Source organism: Pantherophis guttatus, chromosome 2, assembly GCF_059756535.1.
Source record: "Pantherophis guttatus breed Tessera chromosome 2, ASM5975653v1, whole genome shotgun sequence".
Lineage (NCBI taxonomy): Eukaryota > Metazoa > Chordata > Lepidosauria > Squamata > Colubridae > Pantherophis > Pantherophis guttatus.
The window spans coordinates 17,830,744-17,851,780 of record NC_142064.1 but is presented as its reverse complement, the minus strand read 5'-3'; the positions used below and the strand labels follow the sequence as shown (position 1 = coordinate 17,851,780).

Below are 21,037 nucleotides of genomic sequence, written 5' to 3'. Positions count from 1 at the left end.
CTTTTCCAAGGTTTTCATGACTGGTCTACCAAACGCTATTCTATACCATATTTCTGACTGCTTATTCCTTTACCTTGGAAGGTTTTGTAAAGCACACACAGAGACACAGACACATGTACACACACAGACACACACGCACACACACAGAATGTCTTTACCCTTGTGAATTTCACCATTGATTACGGCCCCTTCCTTCCCACCTTATGAACAGGCTTAATTTAGCAATGAATTTCCCGCATGTTTCCATATACACCTGGCTTCACATGCCATAGGTAAAAATAAAGGTTCCCCTCACACATATGTGCTAGTCATTCCTGACTCTAAGGGGCGGTGCTCATCTCCGTTTCAAAGCCGAAGAGCCAGCACTGTCCGAAGACATCTCCCTGGTCATATGGCCGGCATGACTAAATGCCAAAGATGCACAGAATGCTGTTACCTTCCCACCAAAGGTGGTCCCTATTTTTCTACTTGCATTTTTGAACTGCTAGGTTGGCAGAAGCTGGGACAAGTAACGGGAGCTCACCCCGTTACGCAGCACTAGGGATTCGAACCGCTGAACTGCCAACCTTTCGATCGACAAGCTCAGCGTCTTAGCCACTGAGCCACCACATCACATGCCATAGATGCCTTAAATAACTCTTAAATGCTCCCTTTCCTTGGGTTCACCTGCTGGTCTACAATGATTTCTTCAGAGCCTGGAACTTGCTTTAGAAGAGACCAAACAAGGATCAGCTTGGTTTGGAGGCCAGCTCTGCCGCTGAGCTCCAAGTTCCAGGAAAGTATTCAACCAGGTCAGCTGGTGGAATTGGGCTTAGAAGAGTTTGGGTTACCGTGACCTGTTGGGCAGACCTCGCTGTCATTGCTTGGAACAGAAGCTCATATTTTGCTGACTCGATCAAATTCTAGTATTAATAAGGCTACCAGGTCGGAGGTTGCAGACCTCGAGAGGACCGTTAGGTGGCAGCAAACGTCTTTTCTCTGCTGCCGTCTGGTGCCCGTCGGCTGTTTTGCAACTCACCCTAAGTACCATATTAGAGGACGAGCCGCGCATGTCTGCCCGCATCAGAGGCCGGAAGACCATTCCCATGTGCACAGCAAGAATGACCACCCGAATTCTGCGATCTGTCTAAACATGCAATTGAGATTAGCCACGTGGTTTCGAAGAAAGGAGGCGCCGTCTTTTCTTCTGGCCTTCAGGTCTGCAAGGACTTCAAATTCCAGAATCCCTAGTCGGCTTGATCTTGATCGACCACTGACTAGAACTTCCAAAACCCGTAGTCTGGACTTTTGGAAGACTCCAATTGGGGAAAGAAAGCTCCTTAAGAGTTGAACCGCTCATGTTGCAATGTGCTGCAGATATATATATATAAAATCAGTAGTAGGGATCAACTTTGGCCATAAATCTGATTCGCGCATTACAATATACTTTCGAATCAGTACAACTAACGAAGGTAAAACGACTTTAAAAGGACTAGCGGCTTAATGGTTAAGAAGGTAGATTTAGGATTATGCGATTTGGCTATCAGTTAAGTGGAAAGAGAGATGATTTTACGATATCTAACTCTTCCCGCAAAAGCCGGGATTCGCCCACCACGCTAAGCTCTAAATCAGGGGTCTCCAACCTTGCCAACTTTAAGCTTGGGGGACTTCAACTCCCAGAATTCTGGGAGTTGCTTTGCTGGCTGGGGAATTCTGGGAGTTGAAGTCCTCCAGGCTTAAAGTTGCCAAGGTTGGAGACCCCTACTCTAAATAAACCAAAGCGGCAGAGCCTGTCCCGCGCTGCGTGGGGAGGAACTCCAGGTAAGGGAAGGCTCCGCCAAGGGACAGGGCGTTGGCCCAACCAACATTAAATTTAAACTATATTTAAATAACCCAGGGCTTTAAAAAGATGACAGGTGAATTCAGTGACTTATGGAGAAGAATCGCTTCTCTCCCGCGTTAAAATCAAAACAAAACATTTTTGAACCATTGGGGTGGGGACCATGGTGGCGTTGAGAGGCCCCGGGATAGACTGCTCATTTTGAGCCTCCTCCTGCGTGTCTTTCTGTAACAGTAACAGAGTTGGAAGGGACCTTGGAGGTTATCTAGTCCAACCCCGAGACCTGTACTAGGGCTTCGAACCACTCCCGACCTTTCTGATCTTGTGACAAGCTCAGTGTCCTAGCCACTGAGCCACCTAGTCAGGCTTTCTCGTGGCATCCGAATCACTTTTCCTCCCACGGAGGTCCGGGGCCAGGAAAGGAGAGGGAAGGTGGTCCCTGCTTTCGAGGCGACCCCTTATATATATATATGTCTGGGCAGCGGGGTTGTTCTGAAGCTGGGAAACGTGAACAGGTTAACAGAGTTGGAAGGGACCTTATAGGTCATCTAGTCCACCCCCACCCTCCCACCCCCGCTCAAGCAGGAGATCCTATACCATTTCCGACCAATAGCAGTCCAATCTTTTCTTGAAAGTCTCAAGTGATGAAGCTCCCACAACTAAAAAGACCCTCCCCAAACCTCCTCGAAAGACTGCCGGGAGGTCCCCCCCCCCCGGGCATTTTTGGAGCGTGCGAAGAAGCCCCCTCCCCCGCAACCGCGCGCGAGTTTCAGGGAAAGGGTCGGCAGGGCCGGTCGCGCGTGGGAGAGGAGCAGCAGGCCAGCCACGCCGCCGATCCAGACGGGCGATGCTGCAGACCTTTTGATAAGGTTTTTTTTTTTTTTTTTGCTTGCTGGGAAAGGCGCGCGCGCTCCCGACACCCCCCCTTTCGCCCCCCTCCCCCGCGCGCTCCCGCTGGCTCTTCCTGGAAAGGCGCCGAGGCTCTCGGGTTCCGTTTTGCCGATCAATGGGAGCGGAGACCCGCGCGCTCCTCTGTTGTTGCCAGCATTAATGCGCTTTTAATCTTCGCAACATTATCAGAATCGATCCGCCTCCTCCATAGAACGCAGATCGGCTGGAGAAAGTGACACAGGCGCAGGGGGCGCGGAGGCGAACGGGAATAAATAGAAACAACCGGGGGGGGGGGAGAGGGGGAGGGGAAGGAAATAAAGGAATTCCCTCCTCCCCCCCCCCTTCCCGGCCTTTCTTTTCTTGGTTTCCCCCCCTCCCCTGCTCCATTTGTTTCTATTTATTCCCCTCCGCCCGGGTCACTTTCTCCAGCCAAAAGCTTTGCTTTCTTTTTTCCCCGCTTTCCGACGCAATAAAAGGCAGCCCGATCGGCGGTTTCTCTGCTTAGCCCAGCGCTGCCCCTCCAAGCAGAGATTTTTTCGCTTCATCCTTTCTGCCTTGGTGGTCCTTATCTTTCTTTCAAATGCCCCCCCCCAAAAAAATAAAGGTTAGGTTCGTACTTAGAACTTGCTGCGGAGAAAGCGGCACCGGTGTCTGGAGCAGGGGTGAAATCCAACAGGTTCCGGCGAACCGGTAGCGGCAGTTCGGAGAACCGGCAAATGCCACCTCTGGCTGGCCCCAGAGTGGGGTGGGAAAGGAGATTTTGCTAGATCTTCCCCCAGGAGTGGGGTGGGAATGGAGATTTTGCAGTATCCTTCCCCTGGAATGGGGACGGAATAGAGATTTTGCAGTATCCTTCCCCTGCCAAGCCACCAAGCCACACTCACAGAACCGGTAGTAAAAAAAATTGGATTTCACCACTGGTCTGGAGCAACCCACTAAAGGGTAGTAGCCTTACACCCCACCCCCACCCCCAACAGTTCAAGGGTGGCAGCAGACAGGGCGCTTAAACCCTGGTTCGTTTGCACTTGGCTAATTGTGCTTCAGTTGGAAGCAGCTTGGGAGAATCGGGAAGAAAGGAAGGAGGTTGCCAGTTCAGTCTTATTTCTCGGAGAGTTTTAAGTCACCAGAGTGGGAGGGGGGGGAGGAATATCTCCGAGAAAAATCAATCGGGCCTTGCAGGCATGTTTGGTTTTGTTTTATTATTTCATTAATTACATTATTGTTTTTCCCTGGAAGCAGGGGCATCTGCAGGATACGGCCAAAAATAGCAGCTTAAGGATGAAATACAAGGGCTAGTAGAAGCACCCTTGTGTCTGTCATCTCTACTGGGCTGTGTGTGTGTGAGACAGAGGGGGGGGAGGGAGGGAGAGAGAGCGAAGGAGGGAGAAAGAGGGAGGTGAGAGGGAGAGAGAAAAGGGGGAGAGAGAGGGAGGGAAAGAGAAGGGGAGGGGGAGAGAGAGAGAGGGAGGGAGGGAGGGAGGGAGGGGGAGGAGGAGAGGGAGAGAGAGTGTGTGTGTCAAGGGATCTATTTGCAATACCTAAACCGGCCTCAGGAGCTTTCTAGTCAGTTTACCTATTAATGCATTTATTTATTTATTTTTAATTAGATTTATATGCCGCCCTTCTCCGGAGACTCAGGGCGGCTTACAATGCGTTAAGCAATAGCCTTCATACTTTTGTATATTTTATACAAAGTCAGCTTATTGCCCCCACAAACTGGGTCCTCAATTTACCTGCCTTAGAAAGGATGGAAGGTTGAGTCAACCTTGAGCCTGGTGAGATTCGAACTTGCAATAATTGCAGACAGCTGAATGTTAATAACAGGCTTTTTTAGTTTGTTGAGCTATCCAGGCTCCTAACCTCAGCAACTAAGATGTGTGGACTCCAACTCCCAGAATTTCCCAACCAACGAATTCCCCAAGCTCATTGAAGAAACACTGATTTAGGGCCTGAGAAGATCCCAGGCATGGAATGAGGAGGAGGAGGAGGAAGAGAAACCGCACAGGACAGAAGCTAGTCAAGGTTCACAAGCAGAGCCTCTTATCTCTACGACATGGGAGTTACGCAGATGCCACTGGCATAGATTAAAGCCACCTATTGCAACTCAGACATGGACATGTTTGTTCATATTTAATCATTAGCCAATCTCTCTCCCCGCCCTCTCCCCTGACCCAAAAAAAAAAAAAAATCCAAAAAAACCCAGACCTGTACAAGGTTACAGTTTCAAAAGTTCCTCACTTTGGCCTTTAGACAGCCACTTCCCTTTCCAAACTCTTCTCAGAAAGAAATCCGAGTTAGTTGAGACAATTGCTAGGACTGGGTAAAGAGAGCGTAACAGCAGCAGACCTGAGGCGGAGAAACAGACCCTAATTCAAAATAAGACTTAAGAATTTAATCTCCCAGACACCGCCCCCCCACAAATCAGCCTGTGCACCAAATGCACAAACAATATCCCAGCAGTCCGTAAACCTCAATGAAAACTGCCTAGTATTATTTCTATGAATGAGGTTTCCTATTGAGGTAATGGATTTTCACGCACAATGTGTGGAATCCTTAAGAATCATCACCGCCACTCAAATACATCCCAGTGAAGCCGATTTTGACCACTAGACATTCTTGCCCAACACCTAATTCAGTACCTAATTTTGAAGGAAGCAGTGGCCACACTGCGCTGTTTATAGGCCTCCTTTTATACCCGGAGTGTGCACTGGGGAGCATCTGCATATACACGGATGCTCAGCTGTTGACCTCTGGCCCTCATTCAAGCAGCAGCTTTTCTTGGAAGCCTGTATTAAATCATTTTCCAGTTTCCATCTTCCGTATGCCCCTCCCCACCATAATTAGAAGAATTGCTCAGAATCAGAAACAAGCCCCAAGGAGGAAATTGACTTGGAGGAACAGGAATTAAGCCCTGGCTTCCAATTATTTTAGCAAGTGGAACAGAATCATATACTATTGAAAAGTCGTCTTCCTGCAAGAAGAGGTTTATCGGTGATTACTGTACCGTATTGTAGATGTACATCTTTGAGTGTCAGTTGCTGGGAATTAAAAGCAAGACTGGATAATTATTATTGTTGTTATTGTTATTTTGGGTGGGTTGCTCCATCAGCCAACGTTTAGACTGGATTTAACCTTTTTTTGTCCCTCTATCAATTTCTTTCCAAGGACCTGAGATAAGCAGGTGTTGTTTGATGATTTTAGAAGTATTGTAAGTACACTGAGAGCATATGCACCAAAGACAAATTCCTTGTGTGTCCAATCACACTTGGCCAATAAAGAATTCTATTCTATTCTATTCTATTCTATTCTATTCTATTCTATTCTATTCTATTCTATTCTATTCTATTCTATTCTATTCTATTATTGCCACAGGATATAAACTATTCCAAGTACAGCTGCCTTTTGCGGTTGACTGCTGGGATTTGTCAATGCCAATGCCATTCAAGTGATGCTCAGATGTTTTGGGATTGCACCCAGGATGTCTATTACTGTTGGCACTACCTTTGCTTTCTTTTGCCACAGTCCTTCTATTCTTATTTGCAGGTCTTTGTATTTTGTGATTTTCTCAAGTTCTTTCTTTTTTATTCTGCTGTCTTTAGGTACTTATTATATCTTATTTCTGATTGGCTACGATGGAGGCTACCTATTGGATAACCATTTGCAATCATTTTTACAAATACAAATTATGAAGGTTAAAGGCTCTCCTGGTGCTATTATTTTATTTTTTTATTAAATCATATTGCTTTTAATCAGTAACAAGCAAAAAAAATACTAATCAAAGGGCATTATTATTACCTAATTATTCTTCATGAATAATGTGGATTTCAAAATACACCCTAAGAAGAAAATACACTATGACTAAGAAAGAAGGCACATTTAACATACCGGTAACTTCACACTGGCATCAGTAAAACAAAATCTGCTATGAAAAAATGGCATCAGATTCATCATTAAATTTATTAACAAAAACTAACAAACAAATCCATCCACCCCCTTAAGAGCCCCAGATATTTAATTGTTAATGGACAATTTTTATATGTGTGTGACTGGAAATTAAAGATACATCTGTTTATTTCTCCATGCCAGGCTGTTTCTGATACCAGTGAGTTATTGGATCAGGCAATGATAAGGAAAGATTAGACCCTACCATGAACCAAAATGAGCCAATACTTTTGGGAAACAGATCCTGGGCCATGGAGCATATAGCAGGTAAAATGTTTTAGAAGTTAGGATGTTTTTATCCTTGTGTCATTTTACATCTAGATGAGGGATGGAAGTTAACACCATCTTGGTCTTCAGCCTAAGCATTAGGATTTCTGGAGCTATAATGTCCCTTTTTATAATAAGTGGTAGCTTTTGTTTCTTACTTCACAGTCTCCCAAGAAATCAAAAATATCGTAATGAGTTTTGGGTAACATACACATTGATTTAATGTATTCAGTCAATCTGTCCAAAGGCAGCTGATGATCTATTAAAACATTTTCTCCCCATTGGACCATGAACAAAAGGTAGTTACAACAAGTATCAATATTAGACTACGCATAGCAATGAATCTTCTGTCATCCATTAGCTTAGATGGTGTGATGGCAAATAATGTTCACAAATATGGCAAACAGTCAGAGAACAAGATGATCTATTTGCTAAGAACCCTTTTTCCAATTCTGGCAGAATCACCAACAATTTCTTGGTTGTTTGTGTCACTACAATTCTATAATATACACGAATACAACACGGTTTCTGTGATGAAAAGAAATGAAGCTTCCATACCTTGACAAAAGGCAAAATATATATTATTGAACAGTATGCTTATCACGACTTTTTGTTGGGGGAGTTAAGAGACTTTTTCTGTGCAGTATTCTAAACATATTAAAGGTAGCATTGTTGTAAAGACATATACTGGTGTTAATATAAGCAGGTAGTTTTCTCTCTCTTTGTACTTGGATTACATTTAAAAATTAAAGAGTCTGAAGAACGATTCGAGACCAATCACCTATGCAGATTGTGCAGTGATTTCTATGAAGTGACCACAGGGAAATGAGTTTGAGAATATAGACACATGTGCACTCTGGAGATCTTCCACATACATAAGCACAGTCAGCTGTTCCTTCACTATGCAGATACAGAATTCTTTACCTTGGACAGTTTAGGGGTGGAGAATTTTTGGTGGGTGAGGGTGTGTCTGGGGATTGCCATGTGTGTTGGGCTTGGTCTCTGGGTGTTATGTGAATTTCGTTGTATGGGTATACTGTGTATACATGTACAATGACAATAATATATATATATATATATATATATATATATATATATATATATATATATATATATATATATATATATATATATATATATATATATATATATATATATATATATATATATATATAATATTATTACATTATATTATATTATATTATATTATATTATATTATATTATATTATATTATATTATATTATATTATATTATATTATATTATATTATATTATATTATATTATATTATATTATATATAAAGGTCCCCTTTCCACTCAAGCAACGATTCAGACAAAATCAACTTAGTGTTGCAGTCCCAACAGAGACCGAGTTAGAGGACTTGGTTAGAACTTTGTTTCTAAAGACACTGTCGAATTTACCTAGGTCAGTTTAACATTTTATTGGATTGTGGCCATTTCCGAAACGGCTCAAAGAAATCGGTAGCAAAGAAACATGCTTTAGCTTTAAACCTTAACAAACACGTTCTGTGACTTTTATTATTATTATTATTATTAAAGCGTCATTGAACTGCAACTGCGAGATAAACACTAAATCTAGATTCTGGTGGTAGCTTTCAGATTAGCTTTAGCAAAAGGAAGCCTGTTTTGCAGTCATTCTTAAAATGGCATTTTTTTGATAACTGCTTCTGCCAAAACTCCAGGGAAATGAATATGTAAGGGTCCCAGACTGCTTTGCAAAAATGGACGGTCAACAAGGGTTCCCACAAGATATCATTTCGCTAATTGATCCCTGTATACAAACAGATCTGTAGGTGTCTTAGGGAGTGTTCACACATGCTATCGCCAGCTGCCCTTTGCCTTCAGTGGCAGACAGCAAAAACAAAACAAAACAAAAATGTCTGAAGGACCCTGGATGAGCTGATGGCGTTAGATTGCAATATGATGCAGATATTATAACACAATTCCACCAAAGAAGCCAATTAGAGGGGATACTACCATCAGGCTGCAAGGAGAAGAAACGCTATAAACAAAGCCAGACACACAGTCCAGTTATTATTTACTCTCAGGCCCTATTGATTTCAATGGGGAAGACTGAAGTCTGCCTTTCAATCCTGCCGTCACAATCAATGGGACTTAAACGTGCTTAATCGAGACCGTAACTGGGCCATGCATTATTAACTGATCGCATCCGTCTCTGCATACAGATATTTAAGCGTTTGCAACACCGTACCCTCCTCTACTCGGTAACCGGAGACTGCAGTTTAAAAAGCCCATATAGGCAAAACAACAACAACAACAACAACAAACAAAAAAACCCGAGAGCGAAAGAAAATAATAAGAGTGTATAAACATCAGGGAAGGTGAGAAGCGTGCGCGAATTTGCAAGCTGGGGAGACGCGAGGAGGTTAGCGGCTCGGTTGCGTTTGCAGGCGTCAAATAGGGGCGGGGGGGGGTTTGGTCTATGTGGTTTAAGCGCCCACCCGACGCCCACGAAATTGCGCCGCGGAAGAAGAGAACCTGTCTCCCCGCTTCGCAGCCTCCCTCGAGGGAGAAGGGCGGGAGGTTAATAAGGGGGCGATAACTGAGCCCCCACCCCCAGGGTGCTGATCGAAGCCAGGGCTGCTCAAAGGCGCCAATATTGTCCGTCGTTCTTGCAAAGGAGGGTGCCACTCTTTGATCACCAGCGTGGGTCCGGCAGTGTGTGTGTGTGTGTGTGGAGGGGAAGACTCGCGTGTCTATGTATTCGAAGTGATGGGCTCCTTCTGAAAGGCTCTTCCCGTATTCCTAACTATCCCCCGAAGTTGGGGAGATAAGGGAGAGAGAGGCGTTGCCCTTACCTTTCGACCTGATAGGCCCACCTATACACATAACGTGTAGATACTGTACCTTGCTGGGATTATCCGGCCCTCTTTTACTCTCCCGGCCTTCTCTCTCCCCTTGTGATGTTTCTCCTAATTGAAAATCGTTAAATTTAGGGGGTGGGTAAGGCAGGACCGGGAGGGGAAGGAAACCGGCGAGCTAGTTTTGCATAAGTGTAATTTATCGCAAAGGTGAAAACAATTAACTGGCCTTTTCTCAGAGCGACTGGGAGACTCAAGGGACCTTTCATCACCGCGACCAACCACCACCCTTCCTACGAGGCTGCAGTGCATTTTTGTTTTTGTTGTTTTCTTGTTGAAATGACACTTGCCAGACCAGCTCCCATTTTTTTTCCCTTTAAAAAAAAGAGCCGATTTCTTTCAGGGCTCAGAGCTTAAATCGACATTAAATATGAAAAGAAACCAAGACCGTCTAAGCGACTCTTCTCGCCCTATGGGGCTCGAATATGCATTTTTAATGGCTTCAGGAAAAGCCCGGGGGGGGGGGCAGGCGGGAAGAGCGGAGGAGGAAGAGAAAGCAAAGGCTTCCTTCTTCTTCTTCAACGAGGGGCTCCAACCCGTCAGTGCCGCCACCTTGCCCCACCCCGGCCACCGGGCGAAGCGACGTGGGAAATTGACTAACCCAAAAGTTGTGGGGTTGCCCCCAAAGGTTGGAGATCAACCACTTACCCTTCTTTCGGCTGCCACGGTCCAGCAGCCAAATTTGGTGAGCAGCCCAAATTTATTTCCTTTCCCCCGCCCCGCCCCCCAATTATTCTCTCTTCGGCCCAGCTCGCCAGAATCCCCGCGAACTATTTTAATAATTGATAGAAAGTGGGGGGGGGGCTTTTGTTCCTCCTTCCCCTCACAGCTTCTCCTGCCCTGTTTTGCTGGTCTTCGCAGAGACTGTATTCGGACGGCGTTATTTAATTTACTCCTTGTATTAGTTCTGCAAATTTCGGCTACGTGGGGTGGGGGAAATAAAACGGGGTGGAAAAATGGAGCAGATGTGCAGGAAAAGGAACCCACCATCTGGTCCCAAGAACTGAAACCATCAGATGGCAGAGCGCTTTGCACACGAGGTAGAAAATCTCCTCCGTTCAAAGTACTCTCTTAAAGGGTGATTTCAGCAGTCCGACGTTTCCGGGCCATGAGGGGTAAGGGATCTAAATCGTGTATTGACGTAGATAGTAAAGGGGGCGCCAAGGAAGATTTTGCCCTCAATCCTGAACTGGACAGAACGGGTCCCCCCCCACCCCACCCCCTTTGAACGGAACCAGGCTGCTTCGCAACAAGTGAGCCGTGGCTAGCGCGCCGAATCTACAAACCGGATCGAGTGTTGGACGTCTTGGCCCTCATCAATCGACTCATTAAGGGTTGCAATGTCAAACAGCACGAGTTGAATTTCAGGGTTAAAAAAGTAAACCGTCTCGGAGCCCGGGTATTTGGCCCTGCAGACAAAAGTGGTGATTAACAGAGAATATTTTTTGCTCAGGGTTTAAAACGATGTGGGTCTTTGGTGGCTTTCCGACTTCGGTGGTTTTCTTGCAGGCGTCTTTCATTACCCAAATTAGGTAACACCATCAGTGCTAGTGGGAATTCCATGTATTATTTCAGCCTTCCCACTTTCCGTCTAGGAAAGTTGGAGGCGGGAGGTGACAGCCGGCAGAGACGCCGAAAGTGGAGCCGTTCCGCGGCGCTTACTCCAGGGTACCACCACACCTCGCAGCCCCCCACCCCCCCAAAGTTGCCTTGAAGTATGATCCACTCCTCTCCTCCCCACACCCGCCTTTTCTTCGGCCTATTCTAGAATAAGGCCGTTTGAAGGTCAACTGGTTCCGGAAAAAAAAAAAAAAAGCAAAGCCAGAGGATTTCTTCTCAGGTATGGCTCCGGTAATCCCATCCGAAGACTCTGCTTCCAAACAGGAGCGCTTGAGGAATCCCCCCCCCAAAAAAGGAATAGAGGACTGTGTTTTTTCCCCACCACATTTGACTTACTTTTGTAGCATTTTGAGCAATCAGATAAAAATTTGGTCTCCCTCCTTGTAGCTAAGCATCACAAGGGGAAGACTCAAGAGAGGGAGAAACTGCCCATATAAACGAGGGGAAAGGATTTGCTTCCTGGTCCTGGCGCATTGGTTTATTAGGCTGGCTGATAACACCGCATAAAAGTCTGGTCGATATGCATTTCAGACGTTTCTCACGTTAATTATCATCGCTAAGAACGAATGAGAAAGCGGAAGGGGGGGGGGAGATAGAGAGAGAGAGACGGAGGCTCATCTGTGGACGCGCGGGTGTTTCCAAACTGCCTTGTTAGGAAATGGGTGACAGGCTTACACACACACACACACACACACACACACACACGAACAAAGGACGCCTATCTAGCCACGTCTCTTCTCCTAACGCACCAGCTCACAACACAGCCAAACTCGATGTTTGCATCTCCCCATCATCACCCGCGTGAGTTTCCCACAAGCGAGCGACTGGGCTCGTAATTAAACGAGCAGGAATGCTAATTAATAATAAATCACTGGCAGACGTGCCAGATAAAACTCCCCTCCCTCCCTCCCTCCCTCCGGGGCAGGCTTTGCAAGTGCCTGGAAAGACAAGCAAGGCAGCCGGGGGATGCAAGCGCCGCTAAATATATACAAGAGATAATTAGGGGGAGGGAGAGGGAGGATGAGGACGGAAGGCGAAAGAAAAAAAAAAAGATTTAGGAGCTCAGCTCCTTTCAGCGAAAGGCATCGCTGGAAGCCACTCGCTGGCTTTCTCTCCCCTCCCCACCCCCCACTAATCAATACCAGCCAACGATTAATTGCTACAGGCCAGAATCCATCAAACACAGGTGAATGAAGCAATTGTCAGAAATAGGCGGGATTTCCATCCCCCCCCCCTCCGCCCGTATTTTCTTAAATACATTTGTAAACATTCCTGGATGGCCTCGCTATGCAGGAAATCGAGCAGCTTATAAACAAAAGATCGCCTCGGATTAGAAGGCAACGCGGTGCGTTTGACAGCAAATAGCAAAGACAAGGCGCTGGAAGAATGATAAGTTATATCGGCGCGCATGCCCTCCTCCGTTGATTACATTTATTGTTTTTATTTTTAATTTTTTCCCCGCCACAACAAGCGATCGAACGCATCTTTTGCAAGGCTCCTTATTTGAGAAATCAAGCGTTTTGGTGAAACGTCTCAAAAGCTGTAGACCTTTAAACGCTACGCAGCCACAAGCGAGGAAAACTGCCGGTCGCCGAGTCCCCCCGTAAGCCTCGCCAAGTTAAGTCTTTCTCCAAACGGATCCTTTTTCTCTGTCCGGAACGTGTATTTTTCGCGACACGCGTAACAGTGTCAAATGATCGCAGCCTCTGGTCGAGTGTTAGAACAATAGAGGGGCGACTTCCCGCCGCGGCCGCTAGAGGGTGCTGGCAAACAACTCGGCACACATCAAAAGAACAATATCGGCGTCCCCACAACACAAGTGATTGTTCTCGCACTCTTCGCTTCGAATCTATCCAATCTGTTCTGCAGAAAATAGCGCTCGTTTCTTCTTCCTTCCTCCCCCTCCCTCCCTCCCTCTCTCCCCCCCCCAAAAGCCCTTCCTCTGAAGCATTTATTTGGTGGCTTAAACGCTCAACGCCTCATTTTTCACAACCCAATCGTGAATTTTAATTGATTTCACCAACCCTTTTCTCCTCGGCGACTTTGAAACGATACACACAAATAACTGAAACAAAGAGGAAAGGGAGTCCTCGGAGGAAATATAAATTCCCCTGCCTATCTGCCATAAGCACGGGCGCCCCCCCCCGTTAATCTCGCAAACGCGGGTCTTTAATAGCCCAGGGGGGAAGCCGCACTTCGGCGTTATACCGTGTCTAACGGTACACACATTGCTGAACGGAGCGCAAAGGCTAGGAAGGCACACCGCGGTGGAAAAACACGCTCCTTTTCAAAGCACAAGCAGACGTACCTTCGCCCTACAAGGAAAGGAATCAAACCCCTCCTTCTTCAAGAAGTTTACAGAGAGAGTATTGGGACAATGCACACATACACACACGCGTACGCCTTTTTGACCCAACGCAACCCTCGCTCCTCCAGAAGAGGTTATAGCCTTCTGACCACGGCTGCTCGAAGGCTGAACCCCCCCCCTCCCCAGGGATCTGGAGGAAGAGAAGGGGTCGCCCTCCAGAGCAGCAGAAGCACCAGGCTCTTAAACCCAGGTCGGAGGCAGCTTAAAAGGGAAAGGCGTGTGAAGCGGCGGAGCGACCAAGGCGTTGTCTTGTTAGCATCCCCAGCGGAAACCGCGAGACAAGGGTCATGGGATACACAGCTGGCATGGGCGCTCTTAGAAGAACTCAAGTCGCCCCTCCGCACGTATAGCCAGTTCGCAGGCACGTGAACACAAGTCTTCCCTCCCCTCCAGAGCCACCTCTGGACATTTGGGGGCTCTTCGGGGCCCCCCCAGGCGAGCCACTTACCCGCAAGTCTTAAGGCTGACATCCTCTGGAACTCGGGTTCCTGCAGCCATTTCCACATTCTTCGGAAGGTCTCCCTGCCCGATTTCAGTTTACTCCAAGGCTTAGGGTTCCTTAGAAGGTCTGAAAGGGTCCCCTGAGAACGGCACAGCACCCGCTGGGCGAAGATGGCCTGGGGGATGCTGTAGCGCTTCAGCTCGGCGGTGATTCTCTGCGCCACTTCTTTGGTGTTGATCTCCTCCAGCTGGCCCGAGTTGCTCACCTGGCCGCCCGAGGAGGAAGGCGGCCTCTCCCGGCTGGAGGCCAAGACGGGCCCGTGGGGCTGCGGGTGGCCGCCGGGGTGATGCATCCCGTTCAGGTGAGCCATCATCGGGGCCGGAGGGGTGGCAAGGCCCCGCGAGAGGTGTTGGTCGCTTCGGGTCAGCATGGCCGGGTGGGCCTCGAAGTTGGGGCTCAGCATCTTCTCGGGGACGGTCGGCCCGTAGTTGTGGAGGCCCTGCTGGGGGTTGTGGAGGGAGCCCAGGCCGTTGCCCAGCGGCGAGAGGCTCTGGCCCATCCCGGTCATCTCTTTGTAGGGCCCGTAGAGGTTGTTCATGGCCGGGAGCCCCCGCTCGTCGCGCATCAGGGTGAAGCTGCCGCTGACGTTGCCGGTGAGGCGCTGGTGCTGGTGGGGATGATGGGCGTGCGGGTGGTGGGCGTGCGGGTGATGGTGATGGTGGTGGGCGTGCGGGTGGTGGAACTTGTCCGAGACGGTGGAGATGGGCGGCAAGGGCTGGAGAGGCGTCAGCGTGGTGTAAGTGCTGGCCATGCCCAGGCCGGGCGGCGAGGAGTCGCAGGGCATGCTCATGGCGTGGTGCAGCGGGATGGAGAGCTCCGGCCGGTAGTCCCCTGCCCCGTCCAGCAAGGAAGCCATGCTGCTCACCATGGCCGAACGCGAGGAGGCGGAGGCCAGCTCCTGATGGGAAGGCGGCGGGCCTGGCGGAGCAGGCGGCGGGTGGACCCGGAGCGGGCCGGCGCTCCTGCCAGGCGGATGGTGGTGAGGGCTTGGGCTGCCCATCAACTCCTGCTCAGGGCCGGCCGGCCCGTGTAAGGGCCCCAGGCTCTCCATTGTCAGCTCTGGGTTCATGGCGCAGCTCTCCAGCTCTTTGGTGAGGCATCGATAGGGGGTGCAGACAGCCTTCATTCAGTCCATGGGGCGAGCCGGCGGTGGTGGTAGTGCGGCGGCGGCGGCGGCGGCCGGGGCTCCAGGGGTGTGCTGGGCGGGGGCGGGGAGAGAGAGAGAGAGAGAGAGAGAGAACGAGCGCTCCGGGCGCCCGGTGGCGGCGGCGGCTGCTGCTGCTTGCTGCGGCGGCGGCGGCGGCGGCTCCTTTCCAGCCCTCAGATCGAGGCTCTTGCCGCCTCTTGGCTGACGGCTGAGGCGCGGAGGGAAGGGGGGGGGTCGCTCTAAGGCCTCTCAGTTGTACCCGCGGGGGGGGAGGGGGAAAGGAAGCCCCCGGCCTTGCCGCGCCTCAGCCTGCCCAGCGCCGCGGCTGCCTCCTCGCCATGTCCGAGCCCTAGCCTGCCCTTCCGTCTTCTGCTGGGCTAGCGGGGAGCTGTCCAGAGTTGCGCTCGCGCCTCAGCCGCCCACCCACCCCATCTAGCCCGGCCCCTCACGCGCGCGAGGGAGGGAGAGAAGGCGGGCGCTCCTCTCCGATTGACCAGCTTCCTGCCCAATCTGCGAAAAGCCTCCGAGCAAACCGGCCGAGGAGTGAGAGGAGAGGGAGGGGGAGGCCCAGCTGCCAAAGCCCAGCCAATGGCGAGCCGCCGAGGGGGCGGAGCCTGGCCGCGGGAGGCTTCAAGCTTTGCCTGAAGATTCTCACTCAGGCGCCGGGGTCTCCAAACGCCGCGGAGAAGCAGCGCGAGAGGGTTGCAAGAGGCTGCGGCCTCCGCGCTCTGAACCGGTGGGCGAAAAAAGTCCCGAGGTCGCCCCGCGTGCCTCGCACAAAGGGTGCGAGTGCGAGGAGAGGACAAGGTGGCCTCGTGGAAGGGCGGCCGGGGACACGCCCCGGAGCTAAATAATCACAATAATAAAGAATAGTAACCGTAGTAGTAGTAATTATCGCTTCGCCGGCTCTCCACAGACTCGCCTCGCGTGAGGGGAAGCGGGCGGGAAGAGTCTGTCCTTCCTGCTGCATCTTGGCCGCTGAGGCAAACTGTTTGGTCTTTCCCGCCCTCCGAAGGGCGAGCCTTGTCAATCCTGAGGGCGACGTCCCGAGCGGCCTTTGCGCAGAAGCCCCCCCGCCTTTCCCCCCCGCTGCTCAAGCCCCGTCTGGAACGCCGCCTCGCCTTCCCACCGAGCGTCAACCACGGTCGCTTGGGCGGTCGGGCGCGCTCGCTCTCCTCTCAGGGCAGAGGTTGCCGTGGGGGGCGGAGGAGGGGAGGAGGAGTCGGGCAGCCCGGGATCCGCGGAGCCCTGCCAGGACATCTCCCTCGGTTTGCGGCGGCTGAGAAGGGACGGCGGCGCCGAACTTCGCCGAAGTTGGCAGCTCCGCCGGAGCGCCCTACCTGCCTTTCAGGGGCACTCGAGGTTGGCTGGTTGGCCGGCCCTCCAAACCAGCCCGGCGGCAAAAAAAAAAAAAAAAACCGCGCCGATAAAGCTGCGTGAATGCAGGTGCGCGATCTCTTTCCCGGAGAGGCGCAAACCAAGAGGCGATCCTTGAGTTGCTTTGGATCCCAGCGCATCGCCTCCCCGCCTTCCCCCTCTCCCCCCTCGCCGTTTCCAATGAAATCACCATAGAAACTCCCTTCCAGGAAATCTGCCCCACGGATATTACATTTAATCATGAAGTTCCCGAGTTATTTGAAAAGGGAGAGGGGTCTCCGCCCCGGGGACATTCCTAACCAACGCTTGCTTTGCTACCCGACGGGTAGCAAATCCAACGCATCCCGTCCTAAAACGAGTCGTGCCTCGTCGGAACGGCTGCTAAACTTTTGATCCGGCCCATCATTAGCCTCCGCTTGGACGTTTTATTGATTCTGCTTTGGGTGGTGGGCAATACGAGAGAGCTGGAAAGCGCCCCCTTCCCCCATTCTGACCCCCTCCCCCTCTTTCCTCTAAGGAACAGGAAATGAGTCTTAGCCCAGCATAGAAGCACCTTGACTCGGTAATAAACTTGGGCTGGGCTCAACCAGGTTAAGTTACACCCGCCGGATGGGAAAAGCTGGAATATCTCAAAAAGGCTTAGCTTGGTTCGCTTGGTTTCCTCTCCTTAAGGTCTTTCGATTTGGCAGAGAGAAGGTGGGGTCTCAAAGGTTGGCCCGGCATAGATAGATAGATAGATAGATAGATAGATAGATAGAGTCAGAAGGGCAAAAAAAATGCCAATAATAATAATAATAATAATAATAATAATAATAATAATAATAATAATAATAATAATAATAATAATAATAATAATAATAATAATAATAATAATAATAATAATAATAATAATAGTAAAGACCAATCTGTGTTGTTTGAAACGATCGTGGTGGTTGTTTTAAGTAAATCTTAAGGGCCGGAGAAACTGGATTCGGAAGATTTGTAGTGTAGGAAATGCAATAAGAGGACTGCATTCCCTTTTCGACTGGATCTCATTGGCTGGGAATTACAAATGGCTTCAAATCTTTCCAGTCCAGTCTGGGCCCAGGAAAGGCGCCTGGGCCTCGAGTCGTTCAGAGAGAGAGAGAGAGAGAGAGACCCATCCGGCACAATAAAGAAAAAGGTGGGGACGATGGTGGAAGAGGCAATGGCAAAATCCGGTAGAAACGGAGGGCTGTAGAATAACCACAGGGAAAGGAGTTCCCAACAGTGATATATTTCCCCTCTTCTAAAGTTGCTGTTTATGCAATATTAACAAATAATATTTGAGGAAGGGGGGGGGAAATCCAAGACTCTAAATACCCCCCCTCAGGGTTATCTGCCATTCCAGTAGCACCGTCCTAAGTCCCTTTACTTAAAAGTAACCTCATTGGCTTTAGTAAGGCTCAGCTTCATTGAGTTTTCAGAAGGAAAACTTCCTATTTTTAGTCTGCAATTCATCCTTCTCAATTTAGTAAACGTCCCTGCAGCTTCACTACCCAGTAGGCAGGCAACCTGGACTGATTTTACATGAAAGTAAAGCTCGCCATGGTTGGGCCGTTTTAGGACTCTTTAACAGCTAGCTTTGGCCCAGCTCTGTCTCTTTTCATTGCTTTGGTGAATTTCTTGAGTAAGAGGAAGGGATCGCCCTTCAAAATCTGCTGGACCCCGCTTGGCTAACCGGCCGGCAGTCCAAAAGTTTCGGCTTCTTCGCGAGGGCGGGGGAAGGCGTGGGGTGCAAGAACAGGTTGCCCCCCGAAGAAGGCTTGAGCCCGGCTGAGGTTGCGCAGATGTTGCCTTTGTTTAAAGAGACAGCAATTAAGGAGAGGGGGGCGCATAAGTTTGAAAAGCGTGACCTATTTTCTTTTGATCAGCTGTCAACGGAAGAGCGGGGGGTCTTCTCAAAACAGCCCCTTTCCAACTACTTCCAGCTGTTAGAGAAAACCTGGCTTAGAAAACAATTTGGGGCGGGCTGCGGAGAAAGGAGTCCTACTTTGGGATTATAAGGAGGAGGGGGGGGGCTGCAAAATCAGCGTTGAAAAATACCGGCCAGCCCGAAGCGTTTTGTGTGTAGGGGACGCCCCGAGCCCCCTTCTTCTGAAACACAAAACTTGGAAGCCAAGTTTATTCTGAAGTAACCAAAATTGTGTAGATTTAATTGGGATTTGCTTCCAAAGTGAGCAAATGGGGAGTGATTACTCGAAGGTAAAGCTAAAGATCTCAGATCATGGAACCGATTGGTCAAAAAGAACCAAAAAAAAAAAACACAACACCCCCAAATCTCTTTAGTTTAAAATAAAATCTATGCGGGGGATGGAATGTTCTTCCGATTAAATTGGCCTAAAAATGCAATAAAATGGAAATCTTAGGATGTACTTCTGAATGGGCTTATTCGGAAGTGATTTCTGAGGCCAAATACATAAAACCAGGTTATAAGGATGGCAACTGTAAATTCGTAGTAGGCTTTCCTTGTCCAGCTAAATTATGGTGGAGATTTCCAAGCCTTTCTGGCTTTATGGGGCTGTGAAATCTCTCTCCCCCATGCATATATTGTATAGGTCGGTGTACACACAAAAACACATTCATATGTACGTACATACACACATACACACAACATACATACTAGGGAAAAAAAGAAAGAATATAAAAATACTAATCCCTTAATTTTCATTTTTGTAGATTGTTTCAACAAAAACCGTCACATTTGTTTCCCCTAATCGTTTAGGCTCATACCAATGCTTCTTCATTCATTTCTATTGCATTATACTATTATACTATTCAGTGAAATAAAAACGATTCTTATAAGTTAGTTTTTTTTTTTTAAAATAAGCAATGCTATTAATAATCTACTTGTTGGAATCTTGCAGGGAGGGCCTGCTGCCGTCCTTCTTTTTAAAAGCTGGCTAGGATGGATCAAGATCAGTTTGGTATATTAGGACGACCTGAATTTGGGATTTGGGAAGAAAGAATTCAGATCCGAATCCAGGGAGATCGCCGTTTTGCCTGACAGCCTGTTAGAATTTCCCTTATTTCATATCGCTGATTGTAAGGATATTTGGGGGGGGGGTGGAGGGGAATCTAAGTTTTTGAGGACCTTTCTAAGCTTCTTTGGGGCAAAATTAAAATATCATCATCATCATCATCATCATCATCATCATCATCATCATCATCATCATCATCATCATCGTCTCTCTCCCTTGCCAGCTTTCACACTTTCGGCAGAATTGATTCAGGAAAAAAAAAATTGGCCTTCCATTTTTTTTTTCAGCCTTTGACGATCCAGTTGGAATCCGGTTTTCCACCAGAAGCCTGATCTATTGCCTATTAAAAATTAACCTCCCCCCCTACTTTCCAAGACTTTCTGGGAAATCCTCGGATTCACCTTTCGTGCCCTGGAAGTCGACCATCTCTAAGGGATGAAGTGACCGCTTCTCCCAGGAAAGGGAGCCTCTGCCTTGCGTCGAAACCATCATGCCAGTTGAAAACAGGCCCAGCCGGGCTCGATAGGACTTACTTCCAGAGAAGAGCGCGCGTTCACACACGGGACGCTAGTAGTTGGGCCGGTCGGCTCTGAGGTCAAGCAGGCCGTTCCGCTGGCTTTCCCGCGCCTCGCTTTCAAGTCCCCTTGAAAGCGTTTGCGAACCCCTCCGTTGGGCGACGGCTTGGAGGAAATGCGCGCGCAAGGAGGGGGTGCCTTCGGCTTCTGACACCCCATCCTATCCCCTTAGGGGCGGGGCGCCTTTCTCTTTCTCCGGGGAGGCGGAGAAGCGCGCGCGATCGAGCCGGGGTGGGAGTGGGGGGGTGGTGGTGGTGGAAAGTGGGGAAGGCTTGGAGAAAGAGCGCAGCCGGGAAAGGGAGCCCCGGGATCACTTGGGGAGAGGGAGTTGAAAGATGAGGGGCTGCGCGGCTCCCCCCCCCTCGATGGGACTTCGTTTCTCCCTCGATCTTGGCCGGGTTTGCCCTATGCATCCTTCTCCCCGATCTTCAAAACCCAGGCTCGGTTCGAGGGGATTCGTGCCACTTGTACAGTTAAATGACATGCGAGTAACCAAAGCAGGTGAAAATCCGCACTGGAGATGGATCATTTTTTGCTTTTCCTCTCTCTCTCTCTCTCTCTCTCTCACTCTCTCTCTCTCTCTCTCTCTCTCTCTCCCTCCCTCCCTCCCTCCCTCCCTCTCCCTCTC

The 21,037-nt window shown here is 49.1% G+C and overlaps 1 protein-coding gene across 1 annotated transcript in view; it reads right to left on the bottom strand.

Annotated features, from left to right (window-relative positions):
- The window catches only part of ONECUT2 (one cut homeobox 2), an 83,112-nt gene extending 67,600 nt beyond the window's left edge, over positions 1-15,512 (bottom strand). The window contains exon 1 of the mRNA XM_034442482.3: positions 14,258-15,512. Coding sequence (XP_034298373.1) covers positions 14,258-15,437 — 1,180 coding nt within the window. The 5' untranslated portion in view covers positions 15,438-15,512. The remainder of the gene's footprint in view (positions 1-14,257) is intronic.
- Between the last annotated feature and the right edge of the window lie 5,525 nt (positions 15,513-21,037).